We start from the raw sequence: 13000 nt of genomic DNA, 5'->3' as shown, positions 1-13000 counted from the left end.
AATTGCAGCGAGAGAAGCAACAGTCAGGCAGACTCGTTAGTGGGTGGCTGTGATGGAAATGTCACCGGCACTTTAGCGACCCTGGAGAGACGCAATGGCCTGTCTCAGAGGGTGGCCCTCCTTTAACTTGAGTTGCTTTGCATGTAATCCCCACTCGTCTGAAATGTTGACTTTGCATGGGACCTGCCCCTGCCCCCCCCGCCTCCACCCACGACACCCAGCTGTCATCTGAGGCCCGGTTCCCTGAGGTCCCAGGAGCCCCTCTTTCGTTGGGCACATCTCTTGCGTCATCCAGCCCAAAAGGGGTTCCCTAATTTGTTATGCTGCCGCCTTCTTCCCTGAGGTCACACTGGGGTCCCTGTGGAAAAGGCAGAGGGGAGGAGGTCTCCCTGAGGTGGGGCTGAGAGGAGATGAAGAAATTCTCGTCTTCTGCCTTCTTTTTAGCGTCCAAGTGGGGCTGCCTGCAAGGCCGCAGTGTGTGAGGAGGGGCATGGCCGCTGGCCCCGAGAGGGCGCACGCGCAGAGAGGTGAGTCCCTGGGCTGCAGGGAGGGGAGGAGCAGCGCCTTCCCCCACACGAGCATCAACACAGTGAGCCCCGGGTGTGTGGAAGTGTGCGCCTCTGTGTGCGTGAGTCCCTCCCTCCTTAAGTGTCTCTAATTATGGCTGCCTCCAGAAACCAGGAGGGTGAGGCCAAACCTGCCTTGTCGTGGTGATGGTGTTGACTCAAGAGGGTGGCCAGTGTCTGGAATGGTCGTTGCTTGACTTAGTATCTCATTGGACAAAATCACAAGGGGAGCATGAAGCTGGGGCTGCGATGCTTCCATCCCATCCGTGACCCCTTCCACTCGCAAGGCAGCTGCAGACTCTCAGCTCATACCGGGAGAGCCCGCAGTCAAGGAGCAGAAGCAAAGCTACAGGGGCAGCTTGCCCTGGGTCAGGACGTACGCTGAGAGGCGCCAGGCTAAGCCCGCATCCTTTTGTCCTTTTCCTGGTGCACAACTTGACTGTTTGTTTTTTTTTTTTCTGATTAACAAAATAATCTTACCTGGAATAAAAACATTCAAACACTGCAGAAATGAAAGACATGGAGTGAAAGTTTACACACACACACACACACACACACACAGGCAAAAATCACTGTTGGCAGCCCGAGTCTGTGCCTCATAGGTAGTCTGTTTATTTTACACAGATGACATCATGTGACACACGTTGCCTGCAGCTTGCTTTTGGTAATTAAAGTATACGGTGGCATCTTTCTTCTCAGTGTGTCCATACCACTACCTCATTCTTCCAATGCCCCATTATACAGACGTGTCAGAGTTTATCTTACAATGTCCCTTTATTGCCTCTGATTTTAATGGTTTCTAAACAGCGTTGCCAAGAGCTTTCTTGTGCACTCATCTTTGTGTGGGCTGTGGTGGCGAAATAGAGCTGCTGGGACAAAAGTCATGCATTTTTAAACTGTGAGAGGCATGGCAGAATGGTGTACCAAAAAGGTGGCACCAATGTCCTTCTCACTAACAGGGTGGGTGTTAATCTTCATTGCGTTTGCTCATGTGAGCTGGGAAAAGGAATCTTCACTCTTTAATGTGCGTTTCTTTGATTATTAGTGACATCAAGCAGCCTTTCCTTTCTTTATTGCACTTTGTTACTTCTGCATTTCTCCTGAGAATTGTCTGTTTGTGTCATTATCTGGATTGGGTGCCTGTTCCTAAGTGACGTGTGACAGTTCTTGTACATCAGAGACATCAGTCCTTTGTATATCCGATGAGTGACACAATGTTTCCCAACAGTCGCTTGTATTTTTTTCATGGAGGTAAAAATCACATAACATAAAATTCCCCATTTTAGCCATCTTAAAGTGTACAATTCGGTGGCATTTAGTGCGTTTGTGATGTGCAGCCACGATCCCTATCTAGTTCCAAAACCTTTTCATCCACCCCAAAGGAAACCCCATACCCATTCAACAGCCATTGCCCTTTCTTCCTCCCCGGCTCCATCTTTATTGACTTGCCTATGGTGGAGATTTCATGTAAATGGAATCTTATAATATGCGACCTTTTCTGTTTGGCTTCTTTCCCTCAACAGAATGTTTTTAAGGGTCGTAGGTGTCATACCCTGTGCCAATACTTCAATCCTTTTCACAGCTGCAAGAATCCCGTTGTATATTTATAGCACAATTTGTTTGTCCATTCATCTCTTGATGGGCGCTTGGGTTACTTCCACCTTTTGGCTGTTGTGGATAAAGCTGATATGGACATTGGTGTCCAAGTACCTATTTGAGTCCCTGTTTTCACTCAAATTCTCGGGTCATATGTCAATTTTATGTTTAACTTCCTGAGGAGCTGCCAAACTGTTTTTGATTGCAGTTCCACCATTTTATGTTCCCACCAGCAATATATGACGGTTCAAATTTCACCACATCTCACCAACACTTGATATTTTCTGTTTTTTTCTAAAGCAGTTTTCTCTTTTTTGTTTAGCCGTCCTAGAGGGCTTGATGTGGTACATCATTGTGAGTTCATTTTCCTAATGACTAATCTTGTTTGTATGTAACTTTGCTTTTTGTGGATTTTTGATTGCATCAGCTTTAAGTTGTTATATAGTAAGTCTGTCAACTTTTCCTTTACAGCTTCAGGTCCCTCTTCGCTCCTCTCACCATGTTTGGAAAGGCCTTCTCCAACTCAAGATTATTGAAATATTATCATAAATTTTCTTTCAGTTCTTTCCTTCTGTGTTTCCTAGTTTGTAGGTCTTTAACCCACGCCCTGGAATGACAAGGCAGAGGTAGAGGGACATTGAGATTGGAGTTTGGTTGAGGGTGTGTGTTTACATTAGAATGCTGATCCTTCTGAAATACCTTTTGGTGTAAGGAATGTGTTTGTAACAATTGACTCTGCAAAATGTGTGTTTAAACAAGTCATCCTGAGTTGATAGATTTTCTGTATCACATTTATTATATAATAAATGCCCATATATGCTTGAGTCAATTTCTGGACTCATGTTTTTAAGTCTATTGATGTGTTTAAATTTGACCATGCCAGCACTTCATTTCTTTCTTTACAAAATTACTTACTGAAAAATATTCATACATGTCAACAGAACAATTAATTTTGCAAATACAGGGTGATACTTAGTTAGCAGAACAACAATTTTGCCATCAAAGCAGCCTCAAATTCATCTGAACCACACCACCCACCACCTTCCAAGACCAACAAGAAGTTGCTGCATCTTTCCCGGCCGGGGTACAGCCCCTGGACTATAACAAGCATGGCGAGTGGCTACTGAAAACACCACATAAGGACAAGACTGGCTGAAGACAGATACGGTAGCACATTCAGCACACAAGAGGTTTATAAAGCTTGAGAACAAATCATCTAAGGTCTTGAATTTTATTATTCTTTCCTTTAAAAGTCATAAGGTTTGTATTGGGGAGTTAAATGCTTTAGACACAAAACCATCAGTTTTGTTCTCCTTATTCTCAGCCTCTTCCTCATTTTCATTATCATCTTTGTCTTCTTCCTGTTCCTTGGTATTTCTTTCTTAACAGCTTTCTTTCTTACATTGGGGTTTCTGTTAGCTCTACATGCAATCATATACTTTCTAGATGTTTCTCCAGTGAGTCAACCTTATCGTCTGCCCATTTCTCTCAATTTCTTTCTAGCATATTCCATGGAAACGGTGGGATCTTCTCCCTTCACTATAGTGTGGTTTTCAGAACAAAGGAAGGAAATAGGTGAAGGTCTCTTGAGAATATGAGAATCTTTGAGTTGTTTTCTGTTTTATTTAGTGGAGTGTGGGTTGTGTCTACCTGTCATGTCTTGCCTTTTTCAGAATTCAGAGAGGATGCCTGAATCATCTAGATGAGATTCTGATGCCCCTTTTGGGCATCGTTTTACTTTCAACAATTTTGCCCATATTTAATTACTTTTCCTCAGAGAGGCAAAAGTCCTCCAGTGCCTATCTGACTCTAAATTTCTAAATTGACCTGGAAATTTCTCTATGGAGAACACACTGTAATGCTGTCACAACCATACTTTTAAAAATTAGTGTTGCTGTCTATTTTGATGAGTCATAGAGCTATTTTCTAGCCGTTATTGTCCTTTTTCAGAATGCCCATGGCTCCTTGTTCGTTAAATGGCTTTAATGAGTTTTTTAAATTAAAAAATAATGAACTGGATAAAAAAAGTATCAATGGATTTGGTTATCACTAAAACAGCTTGGATGTGAAAACATAAGCAAAATTAAAAAAAGAAATGAGAAACTGGGAAAATGTTTTTGCCACAGTATGACAACCAAAGAGTCAATTTTGCTAAGGTATAAAAAGCTGCGAGACTTTGAAAAGAGAAAGGAGTAAAAGGGCAAGAGATATGAACAGACAGTTCACAGAGTCAGAAGTGCAAACATATGACAAGGTGTTTAATCTCATTCATAAGAGAAATGCAAATGCAAAGTGCTTTAAGATGCCATTTCTCATTTATTAGATTGTCAAAAATTCAAAAGTTTCACGATGTACTGTGCTAGCGAGATTGTGGAGAAACAGGCACTTTCAAATGTTGCTTGAGGGAATGCAGAACCAAAACAAAACAGCCCCCCAACAACAAAACACCTGTGGAAGACAGTTTGGCAATATCTTCTAAATTATATGTACGTTTTACTCCTTGAGCCAGGAATCCCACTTCTAAGAATCTATCACAAAGATATACCGAGAAAAAACGACAAAATAATGTATGCACAAGGCTGTTCTTTGCAGCAGTGTTTGTAACAGCAAAAGACTGCAAACAGACCAAACTTCTGTCAGTGGGAGACGGGTGAGGAAGCTCTGAGCATCCACAAAACTGAGCTGTAAATGGGGACGCAGCTGTAAAAGGGAATGAAGAAGCCCCGTACATGCTGCTCTGGAGTGAGCTCCAGCATATATTGCCAAGTGAAAAGAAAGCAAGGTGCAGACCAGTGTGTTAGTACACTACAGCTTTTGTAAAAAAGGGGAGATAGAAATACACATGGGTACGCGTTTATTTTTTAAAGCCAGAGGAAGGGCACTCGTCGGCGGCCACCGTGCAGGTCGGACATTCCTTGCTTGCGGGCCTCGCTCGGCTCCATCTGCAACCCTGTCTGACCAACCTGATGTGGCTGAGATGGAGAAGTTCGATAAGTCGAAATGGAAGGAGACAGAAACGCAAGAGAAAAATCCACTGCCTTCCAAAGAAACGATCGAACAGGAGAAGCAAGCGGGCGAATCGTAACGAGGCGTGCGCCGCCAACATGCCCTGTCCATGCCGCGCGCATTGCCTTCTTGTTTTACTTCTTTTAGCTGTTAACTTAGTAAGACGCAAAGAGGTTGGATCAAGTTACATGACTGTGCTGCCCCTTTTCACATCACAGAATTGAGAACTACTGACAAGGAAGGCCGCGCCTTGCCACTCCCAGCTGCCTGTCTGACCCACAGGGTAGGAAAAGAACTTGCATTTTGGTGAAGGAAGGAGCTGGGAGGGACAACAGTAAATCTAGAGTGAAAGCAAAGCTGGTCCAAGATGTCCTACAGGCTGCAAAATGCAGTTTGATCAGAGTGCCATTTTTTGTTGTTGTTCAAATGATTTTAATTATCGGAATGAACAATTCTTTTAATATGCAAATAAAAAGTTTTAAAACCTGGGGGGAAAAAAACCAATGGAAGGATAAACTGAAAAAGAATGAACTAGTTACCGATAAAGGGAGGAAGAAAACAGGGTAACTAGAATAGGTGTGGAAGCTGGATTTCTCTGAACATACCTTTTTTATAGTTTTAAATAGTTATTATGCCGTGTATGCTTTAAAATAGGTATGAAAACAAGTCAAGCTGAAAAGCAAAGTCTTCCTAAAAAGTGAAAACAGAATGGAACCAATGAACCTGTTTAACAAGTTGCTGCCTTAACCACATAGACAAAAAGGATTTCAAGTGACTTTGAAATAGAATATTCTGATGATACATCTCCAGTGGAATTCTGCCTAGAGATATAAAGGACTGCACAGAAAACTTCAAATATATTCAGAAATCATATTGGCGTTGCTACTTTGAAAACCTGTATCGGTATGTGCGTGTATATACATACATACAGAACATACGATAGAATACAGCAAAAATGTCACTATGTTAATGCCATTAAGAACCAAGACTTTCAACCCAAGGGGAAAAAAATACCATTATAAAATTACCAAATTTAAGGGATCTTAAAGTTATCTGGCAATGTCAGTGAGAAATCATGGTGTTTATTTCCCTTTCAATAATTGGTGGGTTCAGGTTTGATCCATCATGAAGTTTCCCATCAGCTTTTCATCTACTGGGTTTAGCATTTTGCTAAATGATCAGATTGACACCACCTGAATCTTCTGGTCAACCGTAACCAGCCTGAGAGTGGCACCCAGACACATGTGCCTTGTGGTGTCATGGAGCGCACAGCACCGCCTGGGGACTCATCTCCTCCCAAAAGGTTGAACCCGAATGTGATCAGGCTGTTACTGTAACTACCAGTTTACAGGAAAGGCAAAAGACAGGGAAGCCCTGAAGAGGACACCACGGGGTGCTATCAGCCAAGTCCCACTGGTGGGAAAGGCTACCAGACAGGTGACTTCGATTTGTCAACAAATAAAAGGCAAGGGGACAGGGAGAGGGAAGGGGACCCTATGCCAAATTAAAAGGGACTTAAGAGACATTTCAACCCAATGCAGTGTGCATGCCTTGTTTGGGTCCTGATCCAAACAAACTGATTGTAAAAGGACATTTCTGTGACAATTGGGGCAATGCGAGCACTGATGGTCACAGGAAGGGGTCAGGGTTAATATGTTAGGTGGGTAAATGGGATTATGGCTATGTGTTTCAAAAGAAAGGATCCTACCTTAGAGATACCTACTGTTGTGTTTATAAATGAAATGATAAGATGCCTTATAAGGCGAGTTGAGGCAGCATTCAGCATTCTTCTATTCTTTGGCAGAGTTTGTGTAAGATTAGGAATATCTGCTCCTTAAACACTTAGGCAAACTGTTTGGCCCTAGTGGATTCCATATGGGTGAGGGTAGATTTGAAAGTACTGATTCCATTTCATTAAAATATCTAAATTTGTTCAGGTTTTCTATTACTTGAGCCAGTTATAATTTCCTCACACAGTGTCCAGCTAATATGCTTTCAATTTCAGTGAGGCTTAGCACATTCATTTATAGTCATTGTTAGTTTTACTTTAAGCATTCAAAGCTTTGAATTTCCCTCCATGCATCATTTATGCTACATTCAACAAGCTTTCATATATTGCATTCCTATTGTCACTTAGCTTTAAGCATTGCCTACTTTCTATTATGATTTCTTCTTTGATGTATAACTTGTAATTTTTAGTTTACTGTTTTCCCCACGTTTTATTATGAAAATTCTCAGGATTAGAAGAATGTTGAAAAACTTGTACAGTGAACACCTGTATATGCATCACTGGTTTCTACCATTTACATTTTTCTGTTTGTTTGATCACACATCTATCCATCTCTCTATCTTATTTTTTGATTCATTAGCAGGCATCAAAACGCTGAACCCCTCCCCACTTCAGCAAGCATGTCATTAACTACAGTTCGATATATTTTTTTTATTGAGGTTTCCTTTTGAGGTAAAATTTGCATACAGCAAAATATAGAAATCTTAAATGTGCCAACAGATGAGCCTTGACAGGTGTTTACTCCCATGTAACCAAATCTATCAAGACGTACAACATCGGCATCCCTGGGCCTATCCCCATTACAGCGGCAGCCACTATTTAGAAGATTTTAGCCATAGATTAGTTTTGCCCCTGTTCTAGAACTCCATATAACTGGCATCCTGCTGCGTGTGATCTTTGATGGAAGGCTTCTTTGACTGGGCATAATATTTTAACATTTATTCATTTTGTTGCATATTCATTCCTCTCTACTGCTGTTGTATTCTGTGGTGTGAGTATACAACAGTTTGTCCATTCTGCTGTCGCCAGTTTTGGGCGATCATGAATTATGGACATTTTGTTTGAATGAATACCTAAAAGTGGAATTTCCGGGTCATTGGTTAGGTATCTGTTTTGCTTTATAAGAAACTGCCAGAATTTTTTCAAAAGTAGTAGTATAATTTTACACTCCCACCAAGTTTTGAGGGTCCCAGATGTTTCACATCTTCACCAACATTTAGTATTATCACCCCTTTACAATTTAGCTGCTCTGGAGGGTGATTAGCTGTATCTTGTGACTTTAATTTGCATTTTTCCGATGACTACTTGTGTGGAGCACTTTTTTTTTTTTTGCATGGGCTTACTGGCCCTTTGTATGTCATCTTTTGTGATGTGTCAGTTCAGCATTTTATCCATTTTTAAAATTGGGTGGTTGGTCTTTTGTAATGGAGTTCTAGAAATTCTTTCTGGGTGCAAGTGCTTTGTTGAATTATGTTTTGCAAATATTTTCTCCCAGTCTGTGGCTTGGCTATTCATTTTCTTGACGGTGCTTGTGGTTGAGTAGAAGTTTGAAATTTTGATGAAGACTTGTCAATTTGTTATTTAACGGCCATTGCATTCTATGTCTTGTCTATGAGAGCTTTGTCTCCCCTTAAAATGCAAAGATATTTGTTCTATGTTTTCGTGCAAAAACTTGATAGTTTTAACTTTTACATTTAAATCTATTATCCCTCGAATTGATTTTCATGTATGATTTGGGATAAGGGTTGGGCTTTATCTTGTTCCACATGGATATCCTGTTGTTCCAGCAACAGTTGTTGGAATGACTTTTCCTTCCCAATTAGATTGCCTTTGACACCTTTGCAAAACAAAAATTAAGTGACCGTACAAGTGTGGGTCTATTTCTAGGCACTTTACTCTGTCCATTGGTCTATTTGCCTATGTTTATGCCAAATAGCACACTGTACTGCTTACTGTACCTTTATGGTAAATCCTAGAATCAGGACTATGTATACTATCATAGGTAATTTCCATCTCTATATAAATATTAAAATCAGTTTTTCAGCTTGTATGAAAATGTCTGCTGGGAATGTGATGGGGCTTGTGTTGAATTTATAGTTAATTAGGTTAGAATTAACATCTTAACAAATTGAGTCTTCTGATCTATGGACCTAGTATATATCTCTATTTAGGTAATTTCTCTCTACAGTGTTTTACCTTTGGTTTTTCTCCCACTTTTTATGGGTATTTAGGCTTTGCCCATTCTAACTTTTTCAAGTTGGAAGCGGCTGTCAGTAATATGGGATAAGGGGATGGAACTAGTTGATGTTCTGGAAAGGCTGGGCCCTCTGTATTTCAGGACTTATCTGGACCAGGGACCCATCTGGACGTTGTAGGTTTCTGGAAAGTTACCCTAGTGCATGGAAATGTTGTAGGATATTATACATTGCCCTAGGTATTCATTAGGATTGGCAGGAATGGTTTTGGTTGGGGTTTGACAAGTTATACTAAGTAGCAATGTCTAACTGAAGCTTACGTAAGAGTGAGGGAAATGGTTTCACTTGCAGGGTTGGGCTTAGAGAGAGAGGCCACATCTGAGTAGCAAAAGCGGTCCTCTGGAGGTGACTCTTAGGCGTACCTACAGGCAGGCTAAGCTTCTCCGGTATAGACATAAGCTTCACAAGAGCAAGCCTCATGACCAAGGGCTTGGTCTATTGATTTGGGGGTCCCTAATGTTTGAAACAGTATCCGGGGTTTCCCCAGTGGTACAGTTTAATAGTTCCATATTTTTTCCCCATCTCTCAAGGGACTTTGCCAGTACTTTTTGATGATATGCTAAATATACTCTGGAACGTATCCAGGCGTTCCATGAAACTATATAGGTTAATTAAAGGCTCTCATTCTTATTCTGGGCTCCATGTTCTTTGAATTGCTTAAATGATCTATGTGGACAGCTTGAGTTAGATTATATGATACAGAAAATTTAGGTTTTGGACAAAATAAACCTTTCTTCCTTTGGTCTCAAAGAATAGGTGAAGTTCTAAAATGCAGACTATGTCTTCCTTTACCCTGTATTCTGAATTAACTTAATCCTGACCTGGTTGGCTTCATTCTTATCTCTAAATACCAGGATACACGTATATAAAACAGCCCCTCAAAATCCAGAAATAACAATTACCACTCTGGACGAAATGTAACTGGTTTTATAGGAGATTACAATCTAGGCCCCTGTTTTCTTACAAGTATTTTCTAAATGAGATCACACAATATTTGCTCTTTTGTTTCTGGCTTATTCTGCCTCACCAAATGTCCCACAGGTTCATTCATATTATTGCATGCCTCAAAAATTCATTCTTTTTTGTAGCCGCGCAGTGTTCAATTCTATGCATACACCATCGTTTGCCGATCTACTTCTCAGTCATGCACTTTTCAGCCACCTCCATCTACTGGGACTCATGTATAACGTCCAAAGTCCAAAGTCTATTAACACTCTCCATTTTAGATAATTTCATTGTTCCCAAGAGAAAGATAGCCAATAAGCACAACCTCCCCAAATAGAAAATTCAGACCTCCCTCTAACTCTTGTCCCTCCCCCGTTATGTACCCGTGGTATTGCTGCAGTCCTGTTGATGCTTTCCTGTTAAACATAGCCATAACATGCAATAGCATTTCCCCCCTATACCCTGAAATCATACACTCTTTGTACAAGAGTCATACCTTTGCAGTAGCTCATGCAAGGACTTATTTATACTTGTAGTGTTAATCCATGGGACACGTGAGTCTATACAACCCCTTTCAATCATGTTCATCTTCAACCTGGTAATATTACTTATAGACTCACTAGTGAGCCGCCTTCACTTCTGTCTATTCCCTTACAATGAAGTTCAGCCTCCTTAGCTAACTGTTCATCCACTTCAAGCTCCTGTGTATCTCTAGGTCCCCTATATTCTTTATCATAAACCTCCAATTTTATCCTTACCATGGTCATAAAAGTGGAATCATACAATATCTATCCTTTCGTGTCTGGCTAATTTCACTCACCACTATGTCCTCTAGGCTCATCCATCTTGTCATGTGCTTCAGGCAAGGAATATGAGGACATGAAGGAAATTCCCTAAAGTTAAAGGGGTCAATTCATAAAGAAGACATAAATAAAATGATGCGATTGAGAGAGCATATTATGAAGTTGATGTTAGATAAGAAGGAGGAGTCTTCTCCCACTGAGTGAGGAAGTAGGCGAGAATGTTTGCTGAGTTACACACATTTAAAGGTGTGGTTTGGGGTAGGAAGCTGACAGACTTCTTGCCTTGTGAGCAGAGAGGTCAGGTGGGGCACATCACAGAGGGCCTTGGGAGGACTTTGGATTTGACTCTGAGTGAGACAGGAGCATCTGAAAGGTTCAGAGCAGGAGAAGGATGGCACTGACTGACGTCTCATCACTCACCCTGAGTTGGAGTTCTGCTAAGTTGGAAATGGTGAAACAATGGGATGTGTCAAATAGTTGTCATGTCTGAGGTTACTTATTCACGTAAGGTTTGCTGAAGGATTGACTCTGATATTTCTACAGGGGGGTTACACGCACTGTGTCTTCAAGGTCCGTGAACTCCCTCTCGGTTTGCAGGTTTATGTTACTACCATTTTTCTTCTCCAAGTCTCTTCCTTAACACTGGCCTCATGACCCTAAACTCAGTCCTGCAGTTCTGAATCTGATTCATTTAAGCCTGAAATCTGCCTTCTTTGACTTTGGTTCTCCCTCAGCCCCACTCCTCCTTCTCAGGTGGTACTCCCACCCTAGACCCTCATCTGCCTCTGTTTGACCCTACAGCTGCAAGTTTCTGTGCATGGTCAGAGTTCAATCTCCATGCAGCAGGACAACGAGACCCTACTGTCCCACTTTCTTCTGAAAGGCCTAACTGACACAGAGGAGTTGAGGCCCCTTCTCTTCATCATCTTTCTGCTGGTCTACATAGTAGCTCTGGGTGGGAACCTGGGCCTCGAAAGTCTTACTGTAATAGACTCTCGACTCCACACTCCCATGTACTTCTTAGCCAACCTCTCACTGCTCGATGCTGCCTATATCTCCAACACTGTGCCTCAGGTTCTGGCACATCTGCTGGCTCCAGTGCCGACAATGTTCTATAGTGCTTGTCTTACCCAGATATTCTTTCTCCATTTCCTGGCATCCTGGGAGTGCTTCTTGCTCACAGCTATGGCTTATGACCGTTATGCAGCCACCTGCCAGCCACTGCACTACCTTGTCCTCATGGGCCGCCAGACCCAGATAGGACTTGGGCCAATCTCCTGCCTGCTTGCCTTGACCAATGCACTCACCCACACCATCCTTGCAGCTCTACTCAAGTTCTGTGGGCCTCACTTCATCACCCACTTCTTCTGTGATCTCCGACCACTCCTCAAACTCTCTTGCTCTGGTACACGTGCCAACGAACTTGCCCTCTTCTTCAGCTTTGTGGTAGCTCTTGTACCCTGTGTCCTCGTGGTGATCTCATATATCCACGTCATGGCTGCTGTTCTCAGGATTCGCTCTGCCCAGGGACGGAGAAAAGCCTTCTCCACCCGTGGTGCTCACATCACTATGATCTATATCTTCTGCCTCACTTCTGTCGTCTGCTACATCTTTCCCAGCTCTGCATACTCTGGCTTGCGAGATCGGGTGCTTGCTGTGCTCTACGTGGTCCTCATGCCCATGCTGAACCCCATCATCTACAGCAGGAGATACAAGGAGGTGAAGAGGGCCTTGTCCAAGGCAGTTGGAAAGAAAGTGCCTCCTAGATACCAGTCACGTTAATCTAAAGGCACACTCCTCCTTAGTGACGCTGGCTAACGCCGACGCTTTGGATGCGAATCCAATCATACATGAATTTGAAATTTAATTTTACAAGATCCATTTGGTAAAACTTATTTTGTATGCCAGGATCAAATATTTCTGTTACATTCTTGGGTCTAAAACATTGTTTATTGTTATTGCTTTCTCCTTATGAAAATATTACAAGCTCACTTGATAAGATATATAATGACAAAATCTTATAAAATGACAAAAACACCC

The 13000-nt window shown here is 41.9% G+C and overlaps 2 protein-coding genes across 2 annotated transcripts; both read left to right on the top strand.

Moving 5' to 3' along the window:
* Positions 1-490: 490 nt before the first annotated feature.
* LOC143671667 (thymosin beta-4-like) lies at positions 491-5268 on the top strand. The gene is made up of 2 exons (XM_077146905.1): positions 491-527; positions 5066-5268. Exons 1-2 carry the CDS (start codon positions 491-493, stop codon positions 5245-5247), a joined length of 219 nt encoding a protein of 72 aa, XP_077003020.1. The 3' UTR covers positions 5248-5268.
* A 6529-nt stretch (positions 5269-11797) lies between these two features.
* LOC143671666 (olfactory receptor 3A3-like) lies at positions 11798-12742 on the top strand. The gene has a single exon (XM_077146904.1). It carries the CDS (start codon positions 11798-11800, stop codon positions 12740-12742), a length of 945 nt encoding a protein of 314 aa, XP_077003019.1.
* Positions 12743-13000: the final 258 nt, after the last annotated feature.

The sequence above is a fragment of the Tamandua tetradactyla genome, chromosome X (assembly GCF_023851605.1).
Source record: "Tamandua tetradactyla isolate mTamTet1 chromosome X, mTamTet1.pri, whole genome shotgun sequence".
Taxonomy (NCBI): domain Eukaryota; kingdom Metazoa; phylum Chordata; class Mammalia; order Pilosa; family Myrmecophagidae; genus Tamandua; species Tamandua tetradactyla.
Note: the sequence above shows the minus strand (reverse complement) of the source record. Positions and strands in the feature narration are given on the sequence as shown.